We start from the raw sequence: 25,713 nt of genomic DNA, 5'->3' as shown, positions 1-25,713 counted from the left end.
AGCCAGACGAGTAGAGACAGGAACGAAAAGAAGGTTACTAGGACAAGCGCGCGGCGATGGAGTGTGAGTGAGTGCTTGCTTGACCTGTCTCTCAATTCCCCAGACATTCAACCCGACAACACGCCCCTCAGGGAGAATCCCCTCGGGATCGGTAGACGCTACAGAAGAACTGAAGAGACGGGATAAAGCATGAGGCTTGGTGTTCTTAGTACCCGGGCGATAAGAAATCACGAACTCGAAACGAGCGAAAAACAACGCCCAACGAGCTTGACGCGCATTGAGTCGTTTGGCAGAACGGATGTACTCAAGGTTCTTTTGGTCAGTCCAAACGACAAAAGGAACGGTCGCCCCCTCCAACCACTGTCGCCATTCGCCTAAGGCTAAACGGATGGCGAGCAGTTCGCGGTTAGCCACATCATAGTTACGTTCCGACGGCGACAGGCGATGAGAAAAATACGCGCAAGGGTGGACCCCATCGTCAGTATGGGAGCGCTGGGACAGAATGGCTCCCACGCCCACCCCCGACGCGTCTACCTCGACAATGAACTGTTTAGTGATGTCAGGTGCAACAAGGATAGGAGCGGATGCAAAACGCTTCTTGAGGAGATCAGTACAACAATCATACGACCGGTGAGGAGGGAGGGAGGTGGCTCTAGACCGACTGAAGACCGTGCGCAGATCATGATATTCCTCCGGCCCTCCTGTCAAATCACCAGGTTCCTCCTGTGAAGAGGGAGCAGAAGAAACAGGAGGAATAGCAGACATTAAACATTTCACATGACAAGAAACGTTCCAGGAAAGGATAGAATTACTAGACCAATCAAAAGAAGGATTATGACACACTAGCCAGGGATGACCCAAAACAACAGGTGTAAAAGGTGAACAAAAAATCAAAAAAGAAATGGTCTCACTATGGTTACCAGATACTGTGAGGGTTAAAGGTAGTGTTTCACATAATATACTGGGGAGAGGACTACCATCCAAGGCGAACATGACCGTGGGCTCCCTAACTGTCTGAGAGGAATGTCATGTTCCCGAGCCCAGGCTTCGTCCATAAAACAGCCCTCCGCCCCAGAGTCTATTAATGCACTGCAGGAAGCTGCCGATCCGGTCCAGCGTAGATGGACCGGCAAGGTAGTACAGGTACTTGACGGAGAGGACAGTGTAGTAGCGCTTATCAGTCGCCCTCCGCTTACTGATGAGCTCTGGCCTTTAACTGGACATGAAATGACAAAATGACCAGCGGAACCGCAATAGAGACAGAGGCGGTTGGTGATTCTCCGTTCCCTCTCCTTAGTCGAGATGCGAATACCCCCAGCTGCATGGGCTCAACACCTGAGTCAGTGGGGAAAGATGGTAGTGTCGGGGAGAGGGGGACACAGTTAACGCGAGCTCTCTTCTATGAGCTCGGTGACGAAGATCTACCCGTCGTTCAATGCGAATAGCGAGTTCAATCAAAGAATCCACGCTGGATGGAACCTCCCGGGAGAGAATCTCATCCTTAACCTTAGCGTGGAGTCCCTCCAGAAAACGAGCGAGCCACGCCTGCTCGTTCCAGTTACTGGAGGCAGCAAGAGTGCGAAACTCTATAGAGTAATCCGTTATGGATCGATTACCTTGACATAGGGAAGACAGGGACCAGGAAGCTTCTTTCCCAAAAACAGAACGATCAAAAACCCGTATCATCTCCTCTTTAAAGTTCAGATAATCGTTAGTACACTCAGCCCTTGCCTCCCAGATAGCTGTGCCCCACTCCCGAGCCCGACCAGTAAAGAGTGATATGACGTAGGCGATCCGAGCTCTCTCTCTTGAGTATGTGTTGGGCTGGAGAGAGAACACAATATCACACTGGGTGAGAAAGGAGCGGCACTCAGTGGGCTGCCCAGAGTAACATGGTGGGTTATTAACCCTAGGTTCCGGAGACTCGGAAGACCAGGAAGTAGCTGGTGGCACGAGACGAAGACTCTGAAACTGTCCTGAGAGGTCGGAGACCTGAGCGGCCAGGGTCTCAACGGCATGACGAGCAGCAGACAATTCCTGCTCGTGTCTGCCGAGCATCGCTCCCTGGAACTCGACAGTAGAGTAGAGAGAATCCGTAGTCGCTGGGTCCATTCCAGGTCGGATCATTCTGTTATGCTGGTGAATGAGGACCCAAAAGCGACTTAACAGAAACAGAGTCTTTATTCCAGTCTTTAACAAAAACGATAATCCTGGAAATTATCTCAGGAAAATACAAACAGGAAAACTGAAATCCTCTCGTCAGTAGAGAGGAACGACTGGAGACGCGACCACAGACTGCAGGTCGCTTCGGGAAGGCACAGGCCGTAGCTGACATAGACACCTGCTCACACGCAGCATCTGAAGAAGGCAAAAACACGACGGAACAAGAACACAGCACAGCACACATCAAACAATGATCCGACAAGGACAGAAGCGGAAAACAGAGGGAGAAATAGGGACTCTAATCAGAGGGCAAAATAGGGGACAGGTGTGAAAGAGTAAATGAGGTAGTTAGGAGAATGAGGAACAGCTGGGAGCAGGAACGGAACGATAGAGAGAGAGAGAGAGAGAGAGAGAGGGAGGGGGAGAGAGAGGGATAGAAAGAGGGAAAGAACCTAATAAGACCAGCAGGGGGAAACGAACAGAAGGGAAAGCACAAGGACAAGACAATATATGACAAAACATGACAATATTATATACAGTACCAGTCAAAGGTTTGGACACAGCTACTCATTCAAGGGTTTTTCTTTATTTTTGCTATTTTCCACATCGTAGAACAATATTGAAGACATCAAAACTATGAAATAACACATATAGAATCATGTAGTAACCAAAATATTGTGAAACAAATCAAAATATATTTTAGATTTGAGATTCTTCAAAGTAGCCACCCTTTGCCTTGATGACAGCTTTGCACACTCTTGGCATTCTCTCAACTAGCTTCATGCGGTAGTCACCTGGAATTCATTTAAATAAATAGGTATGCCTTTTTAAAAGTTAATTTGGGGAATTTCTTTCCTTCTTAATGCGTTTGAGCCAATCAGTTGTGTAGTGACAAGGTAGTGGTGGTATACAGAAGATAGCCTTATTTGTAAAAGCCCAAGTCCATATTATGGCAAGAACAGCTCAAATAAGCAAAGATTTAAAAAAAAATATATATATATATTTTTTAATCTTTGCTTATTATGTATATAAATATATATATATATACACCTTTATTTAACTAGACAAGTCAGTTAAGAACAAATTCTTATTTTCAATGACGGCCTAGGAACAGTGGGTTAACTGCCTGTTCAGGGGCAGAACGACAGATTTTTACCTTGTCAGCTCGATCTTGCAATTCAGAACATTTCAAGAACATTGAAAGTTTCTTCAGTGCAGTCAGAAAGACCATAAAGAGCTACGATGAAACTGTCTCTCATAAGGACCGCCACAAGAAAGGAAGACACAGAGTCACCTTTGTTGCAGATAAGTTCATTAGTTACCAGCCTCAGAAATTGCAGCCCAAATAAATGCTTCACAGAGTTCAGGTAACAGACACATATCAACATCAACTGTTCAGAGGAGACTGAGTGAATCAGGCCTTCATGGTCAAATTGCTGCAAAGAAACCACTACTAAACGACACCAATAAGAAGAGACTTGCTTGTGCCAAGAAACACGAGCAATATACATTAGACAGGTGGGAATCTGTCCTTTGGTCTGATGAGTCCAAACTTGAGATTTTTGGTCCCAACCGCCGTGTTTTTGTGAGATGCAGAGCAGTTGAATGTATGATCTCTGCATGTGTGGTTCCCACCGTGAAGCATGGAGGAGGAGGTGTGATGGTGTGGGGGTGCTTTGCTGTTGACACTGTCAGTGATTTATTTTGAATTTAAGGCAAACTTAACCAGCATGGTTACCACAGGATTCTGCAGCAATACGCCATCCCATCTGGTTTGTGCTTAGTGGGACTATCATGTGTTTTTCAACAAGACAATGACCCAACACACCTCCAGGCTGTGTAAGGGCTATTTGACCAATAAGGATCCACAATCACCTGACCTCAACCCAATTGAGATGGTTTGGCCGAAGAGTGGAAGGAAAAGCAGCTCAACATATATGGCAACTCCTTCAAGACTGCTGGAAAAGCATTCCAGGTGACAGGTGAAGCTGGTTGAGAGAATGCCAAGTGTGCAAATCTGTCATCAAGGCAAACGGTGGCCACTTTGAAGAGTCTAAAAAATAAAATAAACGTTGATATGTTTAACACTTTTTTTGGTTACTACATGATTCCATATGTGTTATGTCATAGTTGTGTTGTCTTCACTGGGTAAAAGGAAAGGAAAAGGCTGGAATGAGTATGTGTGTGCAAACCTTTGACTGGCACTGTATTTTCAATCACAAGAAGGGTCTGAATGTAATGAAGTCGGAGACCACAAGGTGTCACCAAAGGATCACGTCAAGCTGTTGTGGACGGCAACTAGAACCGGAAATGTCTGGAAGCAACCCACGTGAATGAATGACGGAGGCTACAACAACATTAGATAATATTGCTAACCAGCTTAATGCACAAAGCCTAGTTTCTTCCCGAACATTACGAGTAGCAGTTTAAAACCAACACTATGGTACAGTACAACGTTATAACGTACCATGAGGTAGCTTGCTTATGTTAGCTGGCTGGCTAGCCATCACCATGCAACCAAAGCCTGCACCAATTTGGAATGTGCACGTAGCCTTGGATTTGTTTCTGCTACAAATAGGAGATACACAAACGGGCGTTTTTGTAACGGTAAAGCACTTGTTGTGAACTATTTACAATACCATTGTGCATGATTTTACAAACCCGATATTGTTGTTGGTAGCATATTAGCTAGCTTCAGATGAGGTTAGTTTTCCTGATTGATGTTCCAAAATGTTGAAAAATGGAAACAAAGTTGCATGAGAACATGAACTAGCTACCACCCTCCCTCTCTACAGAGGGATTTTGAATTATGTTTTGGCGGGAATGTTATCTTAATTAGACTCATTCAGCACATCCCTCATCAATACATCCTAACAACATATGTTATCTACTGTTTATTTTTTTTAAACTGTACTCAACTAGTCCCTTGATCATAAGTCTCTGTTCCATTACATTAGAGCCCCAAAGTGGAGGCGTCCCATAAAACCTAGTGGTCAAATAGGGAAATGGTTCCAATCGTTTTTCCACCATTCATTTTCCCATAGGGGATTTTAGAGACACTTCAAATAAGGGCTGTGTTTCCTGTAGGCTTAACTTTATCTCTCTCAGACACAGTAAGGAACCAATATACTCAGTCAGTTAGGAAAGCTAAGGGTAGCTTTTTCAAACAGATATTTTCATCCTGTAGCACTAATTCCAAAAAGTTCTGGGACACTGTATAGTCCATGGAGAATAATAACACCTCCTCCCAGCTGCCCACTGCACTGAGGATAGGAAACACTGTCACCACTGATAAATCTACGATAATCGATCATTTCAAATGCTTATTTTCCACAGCTGGCCATGCTTTCCACCTGGCTACCCCTATCAACATCTCAGCACACCCTGCAACAACTTGCCCCGCTTCTCCTCTGCAAAATCTGGATCCTACAAATCAACAGGACGAGACAATCTGGACCCTCACTTTCTATAATTATCTGCTGAAATTGCTGCGACCCCTACTACTAGCCTATTCAACCTCTCTTTCGTATCGTCTGAGATCCCCAAAGATTGGAAGACTGCCGCGGTCATCCCCTCTTCAAAGGGAGTGACCTGCTAGACCCAAACTGTTAAAGACCTGTATCCATCCTGCCTTGCCTTTCTAAAATATTCGAAAGCCAAGTTAACAAACAGATCACCGACCATTTTGAATCCCACCGTACCTTCTCCACTATACAATCTGGTTTCAGAGCTGATCATGGGTGCACCTCAGCCATGCTCAAGGTTCTAAACAATATCATAACCGCCATCAATAAAAGACAGTACTGCACCACAGTATCTCTACCTGCACATCATCATCTGCTCATCTATCACTCCAGTGTTAATGCTAAATTGTAATTATTTTTTGCCTCTATGGCCTATTTATTGCCTTACCTCCCTACTCTTCTACATTTGCACACAATGTACATAGATTTTTATTTTGTGTTATTGATTGTACGTCTGATTATTCCATGTGTAACTCTGTTTTGTTGTTTGTGTCACACTGCTTTGCTTTATCTTGGCCAGGTTGCAGTTGTAAATGAGAACTTGTTCTCAACTGGCCTACCTGGTTAAATAAAGGTGTTCTCAACTGGCCTACCTGGTTAAATTAAGGTGTTCTCAACTGGCCTACCTGGTTAAATAAATTAAAAGGTGACTTTTATCAATATATTCGGCTTTGGAAGCATAAGGACTTTATTTTTCATATCGGCAAGAAATAATTTTCTAAAAATAAAAGGTCAAATTGATTCACGCTTTTTTTCATAGGTTTAGGTTTCCCACACGGTCATATCTCCATGTTACAACGCTTGTTTACGGAAAACAGACACCAGAGGACTGACTGTCTTCATGCTCTAATGAGTTATCTGCTTCTCTCAACACCTGTGTGGAAACGGAAGACACCAAACCTGTAGTCACTGAAAAATACGGTCGGCTGCAATTTATCTCCATCTCTTCATTCAAATACTCAATCATGGACACTTACTAACAGTTGTGGCTGCTTCACATGATGTATTGTTGTCTTTACCTTCTTGCCCTTTGTGCTTTTGTCTGTGCCCAATGTTTGTACCATTTTGTGCTGCTTCCATGTTGTGCTGTTGTTTTAGGTCTCTCTTTATGTAGTGTTGTGGTGTGTCTCTTGTCATGTGTGTTTTTGTCCTATATTTTTAATCCCAGCGCCCGTCCCCGCAGGAGGCCTTTTGGTAGGCCTTAACTGACTTGCCTAGTTTAAATAAAGGTTAAAAAAAATCTCTCTCTCATATATATAAAATTAAATATTCAACCGGTGTATTTAGCATTTCTGAAATGATTTTGATGTGATATGAAAGTCTCTCCCTCTCAGTATATAGATAAACAATAAGGCCCAAGGGGGAGTGGTATATGGCTAATATATCAAGGACTTTTTTATGCACGACACAGTGCGGAGTCCCTGGATACAGCCCTTAGCTGTGGTATATTGGCCATATACCACAAACCCCGGAGGTGCCTTATTGCTGGTTACCAACTTAATTAGAGCAGTAAAAATATGTTTTGTCATACCTGTGGTATACGGTATACCACGGCTGTCAGCCAATCAGCAATAAGGGCTGGAACCACCCAGTTTATAATAATGGTTTAACTCCACCAGGCACCATGTTGAGTCGTCTACAGGAGCTGAAGAAGGAGGAGGAGCATCTCTGAAGATTAAAGTTATGTTGCAGGACCAACTCAACAGACTCAAGGTACGTCTACAGTCTACACTCCTGAATAGATTAGCCTCTGCAGTGGAAGCTTTTATACATCCAATCAATCAAGTTAGATCAGCAATTACTCCGAGGAGGGGAGGGAAGGCCACTGTCTGGTCCAACGCAGGGCCACTGTCTGGTCTAACGCAGGGCCACTGTCTGGTCCAACGCAGGGCCACTGTCTGGTCCAACGCAGGGCCACTGTCTGGTCCAACGCAGGGCCACAGTCTGGTCCAACGCAGGGCCACAGTCTGGTCCATCGCAGGGCCACTGTCTGGTCCAACGCAGGGCCACTGTCTGGTCCATCGCAGGGCCACTGTCTGGTCCAACGCAGGGCCACTGTCTGGTCCATCGCAGGGCCACTGTCTGGTCCATCGCAGGGCCACTGTCTGGTCCAACGCAGGGCCACTGTCTGGTCCAGCGTAGGGCCACTGTCTGGTCCAACGCAGGGCCACTGTCTGGTCCAGCGTAGGGCCACTGTCTGGTCCAACGCAGGGCCACTGTATTTCAAGGACTACCTTCAAACTCAGTGCCTCTTTGCTTGACATCATGGGAAAATCAAAAGAAATCAGCCAAGACCTCAGAAAATAAATTCTAGACCTCTACAAGTCTGATTCATCCTTGGGAGCAATTTCGAAATGCATGAAGGTACCACGTTCATCTGTACAAACAATAGTACGCAAGTATAAACACCATGGGACCATGCAGCCGTCATCCCGCTCAGGAAGGAGACGCGTTCTGTCTCCTAGAGATTAACGTACTTTGGTGCGAAAAGTGCAAATCAATTCCAGAACAACAGCAAAGGACCTTGTGAAGATGCTGGAGGAAACCGGTACAAAAGTATCGATATCCACAGTAAAACGAGTTCTATATCGACATGACCCGAAAGGCCGCTCAGCAAGGAAAAAGCCACTGCTCCAAAACTACCATAAAAATCCAGACTACGGTTTGCAACTGCACATGGGGACAAAGATCGTACTTTTTGGTCTGATGAAACAAAAATAGAACTGTTTGGCCATAATGGCCATCATTATGTTTGGAGGAAAAGGGGGGTCTTGCAAGCCAAAGAACACCATCCCAACCATGAAGCATGGGGGTGGCAGCATCATGTTGTGGGGGTGCATTGCTGCAGGAGGGGCTGGTGCACTTCACAAAATAGATGGCATCATGAGGACGGAAAATTATGTGGATATATTGAAGCAACATCTCAAGACATCAGTCAGGAAGTTAAAATGGGTCTTCCAAATGGACAATGACCCCAAGCATACTTCCAAAATTGTGGCAAAATGGCTTAAGAGCCACAAAGTCAAGGTATTGGAGTGGCCATCACAAAGCCCTGACGTCGATCATATAGAAAATGTGTGGGCAAAACTGAAAAAGCATGTGCGAGCAAGGAGGCCTACAAACCTGACTGAGTTACACCAGCTGTCAGGAGGAATGGGCCAAAATTCACCCAACTTATTGTGGGAAGCTTGTGGAAGGCGCACCGAAACGTTTGACCCAAGTTAAACAATTTAAAGGCAATGCTACCAAATACTAATTGAGTGTATGTAAACTTCTGACCCACTGGGAATATGATGAAAGAAATTAAAGCTGAAATAAATCATTCTCTCTGCTATTATTCTGACATTTCACATTATTATAATAAAGTGGTGATCTTAACTGACCAAAGACAGGGCATTTTTACTAGGATTAAATGTCAGGAATTGTGGAAAAAAATTGGTTAAGGTGTATGTAAACTTCCAACTTCAACTGTAGTGTTCAGTGTATTAGGGTTAGTATATAGTGTTCAGTGTATTAGGGTTAGTATATAGTGTTCAGTGTATTAGGGTTAGTATATAGTGTTCAGTGTATTAGGGTTAGTATATAGTGTTCAGTGTATTAGGGTTAGTATAGTGTGTCAGTGTATTAGGGTTAGTATATAGTGTTCAGTGTATTAGGGTTAGTATATAGTGTTCAGTGTATTAGGGTTAGTATATAGTGTTCAGGGTTGTAGTGTTCAGTGTATTAGGGTTAGTATATAGTGTTCAGTGTATTAGGGTTAGTATATAGTGTTCAGTGTATTAGGGTTAGTATATAGTGTTCAGTGTATTAGGGTTAGTATATAGTGTTCAGTGTATTAGGGTTAGTATATAGTGTTCAGTGTATTAGGGTTAGTATATAGTGTTCAGTGTATTAGGGTTAGTATATAGTGTTCAGTGTATTAGGGTTAGTATATAGTGTTCAGTGTATTAGGGTTAGTATATAGTGTTCAGTGTATTAGGGTTAGTATATAGTGTTCAGTGTATTAGGGTTAGTATATAGTGTTCAGTGTATTAGGGTTAGTATATAGTGTTCAGTGTATTAGGGTTAGTATATAGTGTTCAGTGTATTAGGGTTAGTATATAGTGTTCAGTGTATTAGGGTTAGTATATAGTGTTCAGTGTATTAGGGTTAGTATATAGTGTTCAGTGTATTAGGGTTAGTATATAGTGTTCAGTGTATTAGGGTTAGTATATAGTGTTCAGTGTATTAGTGGGTTAGTATATAGTGTTCAGTGTATTAGGGTTAGTATATAGTGTTCAGTGTATTAGGGTTAGTATATAGTGTTCAGTGTATTAGGTTAGTATATAGTGTTCAGTGTATTAGGGTTAGTATATAGTGTTCAGTGAATTCATGTGGTCTGAACAGTGTATTAATGTTGTCTTAGTTTGAAGAAGGAGCCCTGAAGTGTATCATCAACGCTCAGACAGAGGAGGGTCCTTCACAACCTGCCAGTCCTCCTGAGGTACTGCACACACACACACACACACACACACACACACACACACACACACACACACACACACACACACACACACACACACACACACACACACACACACACACACACACACACACACACACACACACACACACACACACACACACACACACACACACACACACACACACACACACACACACACACACACACGTCTCAACCCCCTTCATCTAATAACCTGACTGTGTTCCCTGCAGGTTCTAAACCTGGATAATAAAGTAGTGATCAACCAGACCAGGCTACTGCTGAGTGGTCCTGAAGACTACCACATTGAGGAAGAGGAGGATTATTATTGAGTTTATATTAGTACTGAGTGGGCCTGTCCCAAATGGGACCCTATTCCCTATATAGAGCACTATGGGCCCTGGTCAAATGGAACCCTATATAGAGCACTATGGGCCCTGGTCACTATATAGGGAATAAGGAACCCATAGGCCTCTAGACATACACACTGAATGTACAAAACATCAGGAACACCTGCTCTTTCCATGACAGACTGACCAGGTGAAAGCTATGATCCTTTATTGATGTCACCTGTTAAATCCACTTCATTCAGTGTAGATGAGGGGGAGGCGACGTGTAGATGAAGGGGAGGAGACGTGTAGATGAAGGGGAGGAGAGGACCACGGACTGGATGGCCAGCAGGCCAAGGATCATTTAATTTGACTAGATGTTATCCATACACTGAGTGAACAAAACATGAGGAACACCTGCTCTTTCCATGACATTATTGATGTCACCTGTTAAATCCACTTCATTCAGTGTAGATGAAGGGGAGGAGACGGGTTAAAGAAGGATTCTTCAGCCTTGAGGTAATTGAGACATGGATTGTGTATTTGTGCCATTCAGAGTGTGAATGGGCAAGACAAGACATTTCAGTGCCTTTGAACGGGGAATGGTAGTAGGTGCCTTTGAACGGGGTATGGTATGGTAGTAGGTGCCAGGTGCACCGGTTTGTGTCAAGGACTGCAGCGCTGCTGGGTTTTTCACACTCAACAGTTTCCTGTGTGGATCAAGAATGGTCCACCACACAAAGGACCTCCAGCCATCTTGACACAACTGTGGGAAGCATTGGAGTCAACATGGGCCAGCATCCATGTGAAATGCTTTCCACACCTTGTAGAGTCCAGGGCCCCGACGAATTGAGGCTGTTCTGAGAGCAAAAGGGGTCGCACCTCAATATTAGGAAGGTGTTCCTAATGTTTTGTTCACTGTGTATACAGTGCATTCGGAAAGTATTCAGACCCCTTCTCCTTTTCCACATTTATTTTTACGTTACAACCTTATTCTAAAAAATATTTATTTATTTATTCTACAAAGCGAAAACAGATTTTTCTAAATGTTTCCAAATGTATTCAAAATAACAGAAATACCTTATTTACACAAGTATTCAGACCCTTTGTTATGAAACTCGAAATTGAGCTCAGGTGCATCCTGTTTCCATTGATCATTCTTGAGATGTTTCTACAACCTGATTGGAGTCCACCTGTGGTAAATTAAATTGATTGGACATGATTTGGATTATATTAACGGTCCCAAAGTTGACAAAGAATTGCCCGAAGATCTCTGAGACAGGATTGGGGGAAGGGTACCAACAAATGTCTGCAGTATTGAAGGTCCCCAAGAACACAGTGGCCTCCATCATTCTTAAATGGAAGAAGTTTGGAACCACCAGACTCTTCCTAGAGAACCTTCCAGAAGCACAACCATCTCTGCAGCACTCCACCAATCAGGCCTTTATGTTAGTGGTCAGACGTTAGCCACTCCTCAGGAAAAGGCACATGAGAACCTGTTTGGAGTTTGCCAAAAAAAACACCTAAAGGACTCAGACCATGAGAAATAAGATTCTCTGATCTGGTGAAACCAAGGTTGAACTATTTGGCCTGAATGCCAAGTGTCACGTCTGGAGGAAACCTGCCACCATCCCTACGGTGAAGCATGGTGGTGGCAGCATCATGCTGTGCGGATGTTTTTCAGTGGCAGGAACTGGAAGTCAGGATCGAGGGAAAGATGGACGGAGCAAAGTACAGAGAGATCCTTGATGAAAACCTGCTCCAGAGTGCTCAGGACCTCAGACTGGGGCCAAGGTTCTGAATGTCCTAGCGTGGCCCAGCCTGATCGAACATCTCTGGAGTGACCTGAAAAAGGCTGTGCAGCAACACTCCCCATTCAACCTGACAGAGCTTGAGAGGATCTGCAGAGAGGAATGGGAGGAACTCCCCAAATACAGGTGAGCCAAGCTTGTAGCGTCATATCCAAGACTTAAGGCTGTAGTCGCTGCCAAAGGTGCTTCAACAAAGTACTGAGTAAAGGGTCTGAATACTTACGTAAAATGTGATATTTCGTTTTTATTTTTAAATTAATAAATCTAAAGGCCTGTGTTTGCTGTGTCATCATGGGCTATTGTGTGTAGATTGAGGGGGGGAAAACGATTTAATACATTTTAGAATAAGGCTGTAACGTAATGAAATTTGGGGAAATGAAAGGGGTCTGAATACCTTCGGAATGCATTGTATATACAGTGAGCTTCAAAAAATATTGGGACAGTGACATTTTTGTTGTTGCTTTGACTCTGTACTCCGGCACTTTGGATTTGAAATGATACAATGGGGTTAAAGTAGAGACTGTCAGCTTTAATTTCAGGTGAACCGTTTAGAAGTTACAGTACTTTTTGGACATAGTCCCCCCATTTTAGGGGCCCAAAAGTATTGGGACAAATTCACTTCTGTATTAAAATAGTCAAAAGTTTAGTACTTGGTCCCATATTCATAGCACACAATGACTACATCAAGCTTGTGACTCTACAAAGTTGTTGGATGCATTTGCTGTTTGTTTTGGTTGTGTTTCAGATCGTTGTGCCAAATAGAAATGACTGATGAACAATGTATTGTGCCATTTTGGAGTCACTTTGAACATCAATAAGAACACTATGTTTCTAAACACTTCTAGATCAATGTGGATGTTACCATGGTTCAGGATAATCCTGAATGAATCGTGAATAATGATGAGTGAGAAAGTTAGACGCACAAATATCCCCCCAACAAATATGCTAACCTCCCGTTATTGTAATTGTGAGATGTTATGAGAGTCTTGAGAGTATGATATTTGTGCGTAACATTAGCAGCAGTAACTCAGTTGTTGCCCCAGTAACCCAGTTGTTGCCTCAGTAACCCAGTTGTAGCCTCAGTAACCCAGTTGTAGCCTCAGTAACCCAGTTGTAGCCACAGTAACCCAGTTGTAGCCACAGTAACCCAGTTGTAGCCACAGTAACCCAGTTGTAGCCACAGTAACCCAGTTGTTGCCGCAGTAACCCAGTTGTAACCCAGTTGTAGCACCAGTAACCCAGTTGTTGCCCCAGTAACCCAGTTCTAGCCCCAGTAACCCAGTTGTTGCCGCAGTAACCCAGTTCTAGCCCCAGTAACCCAGTTGTTGCCCCAGTAACCCAGTTGTTGCCCCAGTAATCCAGTTGTTGCCCCAGTAACCCAGTTGTAGCACCAGTAACCCAGGTGTTGCCCCAGTAACCCAGTTGTTGCCCCAGTAGCCCAGCTGTTGCCCCAGTAACCCAGTTGTAGCCCCAGTAACCCAGTTGTAGCCCCAGTAACCCAGTTGTAGCACCAGTAACCCAGTTGTAGCACCAGTAACCCAGGTGTTGCCCTAGTAACCCAGTTGTTGCCCCAGTAACCCAGTTGTTGCCCCAGTAACCCAGTTGTAGCCGCAGTAACCCAGTTGTAGCCCCAGTAACCCAGTTGTAACCCCAGTAACCCAGTTGTAGCACCAGTAACCCAGTTGTTGCCCCAGTAACCCAGTTGTTGCCGCAGTAACCCAGTTGTTGCCCCAGTAACCCAGTTGTTGCCCCAGTAACCCAGTTGTTGCCCCAGTAACCCAGTTGTAGCCACAGTAACCCCGTTGTAGCCACAGTAACCCTGTTGTAGCCACAGTAACCCCGTTGTAGCCACAGTAACCCAGTTGTAGCCACAGTAACCCCGTTGTAGCCTCAGTAACCCAGTTGTTGCCCCAGTAACCCAGTTGTAGCCACAGTAACCCCGTTGTAGCCACAGTAACCCAGTTGTAGCCACAGTAACCCAGTTGTAGCCACAGTACCCCCGTTGTAGCCACAGTAACCCCGTTGTAGCCACAGTAACCCCGTTGTAGCCACAGTAACCCCTTTGTAGCTTACTGTTCTACAGTTAGTTGGATAGTCATAAACCCTGCCTAGTTCTACTATTCCTCTACTTAAAATGTGATTTGAAACCCAACCTTAAATTAGAGTCATGATAATTAGGGTTATCGTGACATTGTATTATACAGGAATATGTGGCTGTGGAAACCGCAGGTGTGGGGGGAAATCCCACTTCAATTCAGAAAGTGAACTGAGATTTCAATTCCAAATGGTCTTTATTAGAAAGGCATGACTTTACTTCCTGAATTGAAATGGCCCTAACCGTGGGAGCCAGAGGGCCAAAGGACCTGCATATGTCTATTTAACAGAGCATCCCAAATGGCCAGCGAGGGCACATAGTGCTCTGGTCAAAAGTAGTGCACTATATAGGGAATAGTGTGCAATAGGGCTCTGGTCTAAAGTAGTGCACAATATAGGGAACAGGGTGCAATAGGGCTCTGGTCTAAAGTAGTGCACAATATAGGGAACAGGGTGCAATAGGGCTCTGGTCTAAAGTAGTGCACTATATAGGGAATAGTGTGCAATAGGGCTCTGGTCTAAAGTAGTGCACTATATAGGGAATAGGGTTCCATTCAGGACAGTGAGGGGAGGCTGCAGGAGTCTAATGTGACCGTGATAACGACAGTGAGGGGAGGCTGCAGGAGTCTGTAATGTGACCGTGATAACGACAGTGAGGGGAGGCTGCAGGACTCTGTAATGTGACCGTGATAACGACAGTGAGGGGAGGCTGCAGGACTCTGTAATGTGACCGTGATAACGACAGTGAGGGGAGGCTGCAGGAGTCTGTAATGTGACCGTGATAACGACAGTGAGGGGAGGCTGCAGGACTCTGTAATGTGACCGTGATAACGACAGTGAGGGGAGGCTGCAGGACTCTGTAATGTGACCGTGATAACGACAGTGAGGGGAGGCTGCAGCACTACACATAATGAGGATTCTCTAAATAAAGAACTTAATGCCAAGATGGTAGATGATCCTTCTCATTTTACTTTTCTCCCACAAAACTAAATGTCTACTCCAGTCTATCTAAACTAAATGTCTACTCCAGTCTATCTGGTTATCTGTGTTTGAACTTTTCCTCTTTTTAAATTCATGATAACACAGCCTACTAACATAACTATCTACTGTCCTCTCCTAGAGACATAATAACACAGCCTACTAACATAACTATCTACTGTCCTCTCCTAGAGACATAATAACACAGCCTACTAACATAACTACTGTCCTCTCCTAGAGACATAATAACACAGCCTACTAACATAACTACTGTCCTCTCCTAGAGACATACCACAGCCTACTACCATATCTACTGTCCTCTCCTAGAGACATAATACCACAGCCTACTAACATAACTATCTACTGTCCTCTCCTAGAGACATAACACAGCCTACTAACATATCTACTGTCCTCTCCTAGAGACATAATAACACAGCCTACTAACATATCTACTGTCCTCTCCTAGAGACATAATAACACAGCCTACTAACATATCTACTGTCCTCTCCTAGAGACATAATAACACAGCCTACTAACATAACTACTGTCCTCTCCTAGAGACATAATACCACTGCCTACTAACATAACTACTGTCCTCTCCTAGAGACATAATAACACAGCCTACTAACATATCTATCTACTGTCCTCTCCTAGAGACATGATAACACAGCCTACTAACATAACTATCTACTGTCCTCTCCTAGAGACATAATACCACAGCCTACTAACATAACTATCTACTGTCCTCTCCTAGAGACATAATACCACAGCCTACTAACATATCTACTGTCCTCTCCTAGAGACATAATAACACAGCCTACTAACATATCTACTGTCCTCTCCTAGAGACATAATAACACAGCCTACTAACATATCTACTGTCCTCTCCTAGAGACATAATAGCACAGCCTACTAACATAACTATCTACTGTCCTCTCCTAGAGACATAATACCACAGCCTACTAAAATAACTACTGTCCTCTCCTAGAGACATAATACCACAGCCTACTAACATATCTACTGTCCTCTCCTAGAGACATAATAACACAGCCTACTAACATATCTACTGTCCTCTCCTAGAGACATAATAGCACAGCCTACTAACATAACTATCTACTGTCCTCTCCTAGAGACATAATACCACAGCCTACTAAAATAACTACTGTCCTCTCCTAGAGACATAATACCACAGCCTACTAACATATCTACTGTCCTCTCCTAGAGACATAATACCACAGCCTACTAACATAACTATCTACTGTCCTCTCCTAGAGACATAATAACACAGCCTACTAACATATCTACTGTCCTCTCCTAGAGACATAAAACACAGCCTACTAACATATCTACTGTCCTCTCCTAGAGACATGATAACACAGCCTACTAACATAACTACTGTCCTCTCCTAGAGACATAATAACACAGCCTACTACCATATCTACTGTCCTCTCCTAGAGACATAATACCACAGCCTACTATATATATGTATATATATGCCATTTAGCAGACGCTTTTATCCAAAGCGACTTAATAATAATAATATATATATAATAATATATGCCATTTAGCAGACGCTTTTATCCAAAGCGACTTACAGTCATGTGTGCATACATTCTACGTATGGGTGGTCCCGGGGATCGAACCCACTACCCTGGCGTTACAAGCGCCATGCTCTACCAACTGAGCTACAGAAGGACCGAAGGGCCTACTACATATCTACTGTCCTCTCCTAGAGACATAATAACACAGCCTACTAACATAACTATCTACTGTCCTCTCCTAGAGACATAATACCACAGCCTACTAACATAACTATCTACTGTCCTCTCCTAGAGACATAATAACACAGCCTACTAACATATCTACTGTCCTCTCCTAGAGACATAATAACACAGCCTACTAACATATCTACTGTCCTCTCCTAGAGACACAATAACACAGCCTACTAACATATCTACTGTCCTCTCCTAGAGACATAATAACACAGCCTACTAACATATCTACTGTCCTCTCCTAGAGACATAATAACACAGCCTATGTAAAGTGACTGTTCCACTGGATGTCATAAGGTGAATGCACCAATTTGTAAGTCGCTCTGGATAAGAGCGTCTGCTAAATGACTTAAATGTTAAATGTTACTAACATAACTACTGTCCTCTCCTAGAGACATAATAACACAGCCTACTAACATATCTACTGTCCTCTCCTAGAGACATAATAACACAGCCTACTAACATAACTACTGTCCTAGAGACATAATAACACAGCCTACTAACATAACTATCTACTGTCCTCTCCTAGAGACATAATAACACAGCCTACTAACATAACTACTGTCCTCTCCTAGAGACATAATAACACAGCCTACTAACATAACTACTGTCCTCTCCTAGAGACATAATAACACAGCCTACATGGAGGGGGGCTGGAGAGAAGACAGGGGCAATAGGCTCTAGCTCTAGCAGATACCTTCTCAAGCCACAGATGCTGCAAGACATATGAGATCAGACAGGATGTGGAACGATGACTAGCTAGCTGCACAAGCAACAGTGGTTAACATAACGCATTGGACCAGAGATAGTGTGCCAACGTGTATGTGCATAGCATACTGACGCCATGGACCAGAGCTACTGACTCACTCAATACATGAGACCAACAAACATCTACAGGTAACGCGGACATACCATGAGATTTGCAGACCACATAGCTTCAACACGCATAATCTGCAGCCCACCAAGGCCAGCCCAACCTGGGTTGGAAAATGGGGTTTCATAGCTCTAGAAAGAGGCCGAGTTCCTGACTTGGAATTCCGAGTTGCATGACCATTCAAAACGATTTTTCCCAAATGGAGCTCGTTTGTTTTGAGTTGCCAGTTGTCTTGAACGCACTGAAGTTGGAGATTTCTGAGTTGCCAGTTGTCTTGAACTGGACACTAAGACGTCTCAGGACATGGTGATGCTTGGCTGGATATATACATGTAAACTAATTATGGAAATATCTGTATAAATAGGGTGGATTGATTGATTGCAACTCTTCAGTAAAGCAAGCAAAAACAGGTAGTTTTCTCACAGATGAAGACTGGTCTGTTGCCACTGTAGATGTCAGGTAACGTTGATGGATTCCCTCTCAGTGTCTGGATATCTTCCTCATAAATACTGGATTATATGCATTCATCTTGAAGATTTCTGAATTCAAACGCATTAAAACATTGCTTATTTGGTTAGCTTGCTAACTAGATACATATGTCTGTCGTTAGTAAACGTTAACTAACTAAGCGTGTTAGTTACAAAACAATAACAGGCAAAGATTGAAGAGACAGATGGATTACTAGACAAACATTTGAAGACATTACCTCACCGAAGAATACTCTTTTTTTTTTAACTGTAAAGCATTGTTGATTATCCTCTAGCACATTTCATTAGGTAGATAGTTAGCATAGTTAAATACATAAAAATATGTTTTTAAGTCTGAAAATCCTAAATAAAAGTTGGAAAACGGTGATGGCAGTTGACGATTTCAGTTGATGTTGGCGCGAAAACAGCCAGTGACTATTTAACGTCATGATATCAGTCAGCACAACGAACACAATTTATTTTTTATTTGTATCAATAACTATTTTCCTCTTAAGACAAAATAAGTATTTTGGAACATGTGGTAACTACATTTAATTATGAAAAATAAATAATTATCGTGAAAGTATTCCGGTCACCACCCTTGTTTTCTCCGCCGTATTGCACAGTAGAGACCTAGATTGTCCCATTTATAAGTTGTTTTCGCCGTTGTATAGTATTTCAATATCAGTATTTAACTGGAGAAATCTATATTGACTTAGAATAGAAACATTTGCCTCTATAGTATTGCATTTATTTAACGTTTAAGTTGCCGGAAGTGTGACGACGTCGGAAGCATATATCGCGTGAGTTGCATTGCCAACTTCCTTTTCTACTGTATCTTCCATTGAGTGAGGAGCGTGGTTCTCGGGGAGCCGAAACATAAATATAAAAATGGTGAGAATCCCAGCTAATCTGTTTCAATTGTATATACCATTTGGCGTCAGCGTTAGTGAGCAGGGTATAGTCGCAAACCGAACACTTGTCTCGCTACAATCTTTACAAGGAAATGCCATTTAACTCATTCCATGTCGAAGCTGACACGAGGCGACATTTTGGATGGGCACGGTTCTAGCCAAGTCACAGGTACTTTCCTTGCAACCACAGGCCGGGTTTGCTCAATTATAGGTGAGATTCGTATACCAGTATACCTTTCTTCATTAAACTGTTCTGAATATGTACTTAGTAAACCTCAGTTAGACCTTTGCCAGGTGTGCTACCTACAAACATGCCATTGTCGTTATTTTACTTTTAATATATTGCAGTACTTAACTACATTTACTTGCTATGATGGTGTAATTTGCGTCCTACTTTGCGATCAGTCGACAGATGCCTACTGTCAAATGCTGGCGCAAGTGAATGACGACAGCTGAATCTGAGCAAGATTGCAAACTAGCTATATTAGCCAAAGTTAACCAACAGTCCCATCTGAAATGTTTAACTATCAACATGCGATTGGGTACATTGTAACCTGCAAGATTTATCAGATTTCCCTGCCCTTTGTCTTCCTCAGGCTTGTGCCCGGCCGTTAATCTCTATCTACTCCGAGAAAGGAGAGAGTTCAGGCAAAAATGTCGTTATGCCTGCCGTGTTCAAGGCTCCCATCCGCCCGGACATTGTCAACTTTGTACACACCAACATGCGCAAGAACAACCGTCAGCCCTATGCTGTCAGCAAACTGGCCGGTGAGTGACTATTTAAGCATGTATTCAATCAAATAAACATGGCTTTTTGGAGACAGGTTGCAAGCTTTAATGATTAGTTTCCACTTCGGTCCGTGTTTCTGAAAACAGTGATTATACTAGAAGTACTGAAGGGCTTTGTCTGTACCATAAAACCAATAGCAGCCTATTTTGGTGTGTATAGAGGACAGGTTCTAATGCACTCTGGGTTCCAGGTCATCAGACAAGTGCGGAGTCCTGGGGTACAGGCCGAGCCGTGGCTCGTATTCCTCGTGTGAGGGGAGGTGGTACCCACCGCTCCGGCCAGGGAGCCTTCGGAAATGTATCCTTCTCTGACAGACTAAATTAAACATTTCCTATTAATCTTGCCACGTCCATCGGGTACAAATGTGCTACTGGGGTTCTGTTCATTATGGCTCATTGTGACTTTGTTTCTGTTAATTTGAGTTAATCAGTTTCTGATTGTACAAGTACAGGTGGCACCTCTGTTTTAGTGTTCATCTGTTTGTTGCCTAATGAACAAAGCCCTGGTGGTAATGCTAGACATTCAAGCGCCTTGCAGTGATGGTGTAATTTGCGTCCTACACTCTGAACAGTGACATTATGCCTGATGTCGTATGCTGGCACAAGTGGCTGACGAACATAGAGTCTGAGCAACGCACCTAAATTCATTTAGGGCCGGTATCTGAGACACAGACTAGTCCTAGACTAAAGACCACTTAGTGTTGATAAACCCGCGACTTAATGTAGCTATCTTAATGCTTTGTTTAGACGTTCCTTGACCCCTCTGACTGTAGATGTGTCGTGGAGGTCGCATGTTTGCACCCACCAAGACGTGGCGCCGCTGGCATCGCAGGATCAACACTACCCAGAAGCGTTACGCCATATGCTCTGCCCTGGCCGCCTCCGCCCTGCCCGCACTTGTCATGTCCAAAGGTATGCCGCCAACCGTGCTCTGTTGTACTCACTGCATAGCTTAGTCTTCTTACCAGTGTAAATATCTATTTAACCTTTATACAAGGTCTCATTTTTTAGGTAAGACTCTTGTTGCTAGATGCCTGTTGTGTATTTAAGAAATCACAGGCTCTTAAAGAGTTCAGGATTTTGGCAAGGGGCCCCCTTTCCGCTTCCTCAGAGATGATATATTTTTACCTTTTAATTTAACTAGGCAAGTCAGTTAAGAACAATTTCTTATTTTCAATGGCACTGGAGGTGTAGGGTGACGATGCTGCCACTTTTGATCCCCCAACTTCAGTGTCTCGCTCCCTTCACAAGATGCTACTTGTGGAGCTAGGTGGCTGTAAGTCTCTAACTACAGGGCCTCCCCTCCTCCAGGACACCGCATTGAGGAGATCCCAGAGGTTCCCCTGGTAGTTGATGATAAAGTGGAGGGTTACAAGAAGACTAAAGAGGCCGTGCTGCTGCTGAAGAAACTCAAAGCCTGGAACGACATCAAAAAGGTCCATATAGCTAGTTAATACTGTCTCACTGGTCAGTGTTCCTTCTTCCTCTTCTGAGTGACCATGAGGCAATGATGAGGTTCCACTTCAGGTCCGTGTTTCTGAATCCTGATTTGAATGGAAGTCCTGAGCCGTGGTGTGATCGTGGAATTGAGTGTCCTTGGATGAGATTAATGTGTCCCCTGGGTGTGTGTGTGCAGGTGTACGCATCACAACGCATGCGAGCTGGCAAAGGTAAGATGAGGAATCGCAGGCGTATCCAGCGCAAAGGACCGTGCATCATCTACAACCAGGACCAAGGTGTTACCAAGGCCTTCAGAAACATCCCTGGTATGTACTGGCTAGAGGGGACCCTGGGGAGGGGGCAAGGAGGGGACCCTGGGGGGGGGGGGGGGGGGCTCTGGTCCGTGTTTCTGAACACAATGATTTCAGTGTTCTGAAACTTCATTATCAGTTGTCCTTTTTTTTGCCATGATTTGAAAAAACATTTTTCATTACAACAAAACATGAATAATGGATAGGGGTTTTCTGTAAAAGGATAATGGCGAATGTTCTTCTGTACTAAAGAGCCACTCGAAATGACCAATGTCGACCCTCTTCTTTTCAAAGGAAACTGTCTCCCTGTAGATGCCACTGTGTAGAAAATGGAGTTCCGAGTGTTTAAATTTTTTTTTTTTTTAATGTCTCTTAAGTGCCTCTTCTCAATACTAAAATGCAACTGTCATCCCATCCCTCTACCAGGCATCACCCTACAGAATGTGAACAAGCTGAACCTGCTGAGGCTCGCCCCTGGTGGTCATGTCGGGCGCTTCTGTATCTGGACCGAATCCGCCTTCCGTAAGCTGGACCAGCTCTACGGGACCTGGCGCAAATCTGCCTCTCTCAAGGTGGACTACAAGTCAGTAAAACGAGGGTTACGTGGGCCTAATCCTAATTGGACTCTGCTCTTGTGGAGTTCTGTTGATTTGATAGAAATTTGACCAGGTTACTTAAACCAGTCTAGCCTATCAAGGTTGAGCTACTACTAGCGTTAGGTGACGCGACAATGTCCACTGGGACTGAATTTTACAGGAACACACTAAAGAAATGTTTTACTAAATGTCAATATAATCATCAAAATAAATAATTAGATAACATGAATGTGGCTGTGAACCGTGTTGGTCAGGCTAGGTGGGTGGGGTGGAGCGGGCTGTGTGGCGTCCTGCCCTCAGGAGAGGGGCGGAGCAGGGGCCCGGGACAGGGGAAGTAGCACTAGTTGCTGCCGCAGCTTGTAACGTCAGTTTGTCTACCGTACCATGTGGTCCTGCCTGTCTTGACTGAATCAAGTCGTTCTAAAGCTAGCTACAGTATCACGGCTAATTGAAGCTATTTTACTGCGCTCTCAGTCTTTGTCTATAACCACTAAGTATGAAACGGCTGACCTGTTGGTTGGATCATTGTAGCCGACTCCTCATTGAGCCAACCCAATTCAGTCATTTTGTTGTATTGATTAGACATCTCCCACTTCACTTGTTACACATGGAGGAGCCTCTGACTGTAACGTAGCTTTGACGTACAATAACAACCAGCTACTGTAAATGTGTGTAGGCTATGGTTGTCTTTAATGAGATTCACTCATTAAAACTGTTGAATGTAGTTGTCTTTGTTAAAATACTTTGTCTCTAAAGAATACTCTCCCAAGTAATAGAATATTGTTTGTTGGGATAGTGGAATGACTGTTATATTTTTAACGCAAATCCTTTTTGGGGTAAATTGCCTTCATAGTTATAAATAATCTGTCACTGGTTCCGTCAGACGAGTCTCGTGTGGTTCGTAGAACATCCCCTTTCCTCAGTGGGGTTCGGTAGCTTCCGAGCGGTGTGGGCTATCGGCAGTTCTGACTTGGTAATGTCCTAAGATCTCCTGGTGTATGGGGTGTACTTACTATTGGGCCTTAACTTACCAGTTTGTTGAAAATTGAAGTTTGTCGTTTCAACTAGTTAGTGATGTTAAGCAGTTGGGCATCATGTTGTAGTGTTACCCCAGCTCAGTCCTCCAGAACCCCCCAACAAAGCACTTTTTTTAGCGTGTAGCACTGAACAAACGTGCCTGATTCAACTCTGCGGGCTTGGTTACTTTAGCTGAATCAGGTGTGCTTGTCCGGGTCAACAGCGATGTGTTGGCCTTTAGTGTGTTGGTTAGTAACAGATTTGAGAGCTATTTAATTTCTACAGTGATGAGCTTCCACTTCGGTCCGTGTTTCTGAATCCTGATATCTACCAGAAGTTCTGAGTTTTAATGAAATGCTCTAATGGTCTGTTGCTAAACCCCCCCCCCCCCCCCAACCTTAAAGGTACTGCCAGTTGTATTCTGACGTCTGTCATGTCTCTGTCTGTCCCACCTCCAGTCTGCCCATGCACAAGATGACCAACACAGATCTGAGCAGGATTCTGAAGAGTGAGGAGATCCAGAAAGCACTTCGTGCACCAAAGTAAGCCCTGCTCACTTTCTATTGTGCAGAGCATTATGGGTACTCTAGTATGTTGTTGCATTATCCTCCATTGTGACATGAAGCCTTGATGAGGTTCCACTTAATATAATAATAATAAATAATAATATATGCCATTTAGCAGACGCTTTTATCCAAAGCGACTTACAGTCATGTGTGCATACATTCTACGTATGGGTGGTCCCGGGGATTGAACCCACTTCCCTGGCGTTACAAGCGCCATGCTCTACCAACTGAGCTACAGGACCACCACTTCAGGTCCGTGTTTCTGAATCCTGATTTGAATGGAAGTCCTGAGCTATTCCCGAATGACCCGTTCCCCATAATGCACTACTGTTGATCGGGGCCAATTGGGCTCAGGTCTAAAGTAGTGCACTGTGTAACAAAGTGTTCCATTTGGTAATGTTACCATTAACAACATGAAGGTTCACTCAATGCTGCTAGATTTGATCCCCTCCTGAACCTGTCTGGCCTCCTCACAGCAAGAAGATCAGGCGCAGAGTCCTGAAGAAGAACCCCCTGAAGAACCTGAGAATAATGATGAAGCTGAACCCCTACGCCAAGACGGCCAGACGTCAAGCCATCCTGCTGCATGACCCGGCTGTGAGTAGAACACCAAAATGGCCGACTAGGGCTCTCAGTTGCATTTGAAGGCCTGTATAATAGGGAAAACTGGTTAACCATTGGGCATACTCCTGGAGTCTTAGTCTAGGCTTAATCTGTGGTGAAACCACTCCAAATTATCAATGTTTGTAGTGTGGGAGTGGTGAGTAACAGAATGAGCTATTTAATTCTACACGGAGCTTCCACTTTTGCCTGTTTCTGAATCGTGATATCTAGCTGAAGTTCTGAACTGCAGCCTGTGAAATACTCCCCATTGCACCTAAACGATGTGACATAGGAGTACTAGTAGAACAACCTTCCGGATCAGCAAATCTCTGCTTCTGGTTTGCCTAGTTAAATAAATACAATCACCTCCATTCATACATTTAAATTGACCCACCCCTTCATCAATATCCTATATTGTCCTAATGACAAGTCTCTCTCCCGCGGCCCCTGCGCTCTCAATTCAATTTAAGAGCTTTATTGGCATAGGAAACATGTTTAAAAATTGCCAAAGCAAGTGAAGTAGATGATAAACAGTTTAACACTAAACATTACCTTCCTGCTCTTTCTTCCCAGATCAAGGCCAAGATGCTGAAGCCTAAGAAGAAGCTGGCCAAGGCGGCCCCGGCCAAGGCGGCCCCGTCCAAGGCGGCCAAGGCGGCCCCGGCCAAGGCATAGAGCAGCTCGTCTCTTCTAACAGACTTTGGGGTTCGGAGATGGTTTCAAATAAAATATGTAGAAAAACCATTTATTTCTGCAGTCTTGATAACTCCTGGATTTGGCCCGTCAGGGACCCTTAAAATGAACGAGTGCTACCTTCTGTTAATTGAAAGCAACCATGCAATGCTTTCAGTTAAAATGCCTCATTTATTAACATTATTTTACATGCGCTTATTAAAGCACCTGTACCCCTAGCTACAGTTTAAGTAGGAAGTTTGCATACACCTTAGCCCAATACATTTCAACTCTGTTTCACAATTCCTGA

At 43.8% G+C, this 25,713-nt stretch overlaps 1 protein-coding gene, 1 long non-coding RNA gene and 5 other non-coding genes across 8 annotated transcripts; all 7 read left to right on the top strand.

Moving 5' to 3' along the window:
• The first annotated feature begins 6,284 nt into the window (after positions 1-6,284).
• LOC123994122 lies at positions 6,285-10,777 on the top strand. The gene is made up of 4 exons (XR_006831590.1): positions 6,285-6,916; positions 7,307-7,400; positions 10,093-10,170; positions 10,404-10,777. It is a non-coding gene; the product is annotated as an uncharacterized LOC123994122 (long non-coding RNA).
• Positions 10,778-19,241: 8,464 nt separating this feature from the next.
• Positions 19,242-25,475, top strand: LOC124031505 (60S ribosomal protein L4-B). 2 transcript variants are annotated; one of them, XM_046342812.1, is made up of 10 exons: positions 19,242-19,389; positions 20,006-20,177; positions 20,390-20,496; positions 20,972-21,110; positions 21,510-21,634; positions 21,835-21,964; positions 22,376-22,532; positions 24,021-24,104; positions 24,605-24,725; positions 25,305-25,475. In XM_046342812.1, exons 1-10 carry the CDS (start codon positions 19,387-19,389, stop codon positions 25,404-25,406), a joined length of 1,140 nt encoding a protein of 379 aa, XP_046198768.1. In that variant the 5' UTR covers positions 19,242-19,386; the 3' UTR covers positions 25,407-25,475. The 2 variants fall into 2 exon arrangements, with proteins under 2 accessions (XP_046198768.1, XP_046198777.1); XM_046342821.1 differs by lacking the exon at positions 19,242-19,389 and adding an exon at positions 19,396-19,620.
• On the top strand, positions 19,776-19,874 carry LOC124048776. The gene has a single exon (XR_006841300.1). It is a non-coding gene; the product is annotated as a small nucleolar RNA SNORD16 (small nucleolar RNA).
• LOC124048768 lies at positions 20,242-20,310 on the top strand. The gene has a single exon (XR_006841297.1). It is a non-coding gene; the product is annotated as a small nucleolar RNA SNORD18 (small nucleolar RNA).
• Positions 20,732-20,830, top strand: LOC124048780. The gene has a single exon (XR_006841302.1). It is a non-coding gene; the product is annotated as a small nucleolar RNA SNORD16 (small nucleolar RNA).
• LOC124048763 lies at positions 21,701-21,768 on the top strand. The gene has a single exon (XR_006841295.1). It is a non-coding gene; the product is annotated as a small nucleolar RNA SNORD18 (small nucleolar RNA).
• On the top strand, positions 23,842-23,909 carry LOC124048772. Its single transcript, XR_006841299.1, has one exon. It is a non-coding gene; the product is annotated as a small nucleolar RNA SNORD18 (small nucleolar RNA).
• Positions 25,476-25,713: the final 238 nt, after the last annotated feature.

The sequence above is a fragment of the Oncorhynchus gorbuscha genome, linkage group LG01, assembly GCF_021184085.1.
Source record: "Oncorhynchus gorbuscha isolate QuinsamMale2020 ecotype Even-year linkage group LG01, OgorEven_v1.0, whole genome shotgun sequence".
In the NCBI taxonomy this organism is placed as follows: Eukaryota; Metazoa; Chordata; class Actinopteri; order Salmoniformes; family Salmonidae; genus Oncorhynchus; species Oncorhynchus gorbuscha.
The sequence above is the reverse complement of the archived record's forward strand: the minus strand, read 5'-3'. Positions and strand labels throughout refer to the sequence as shown.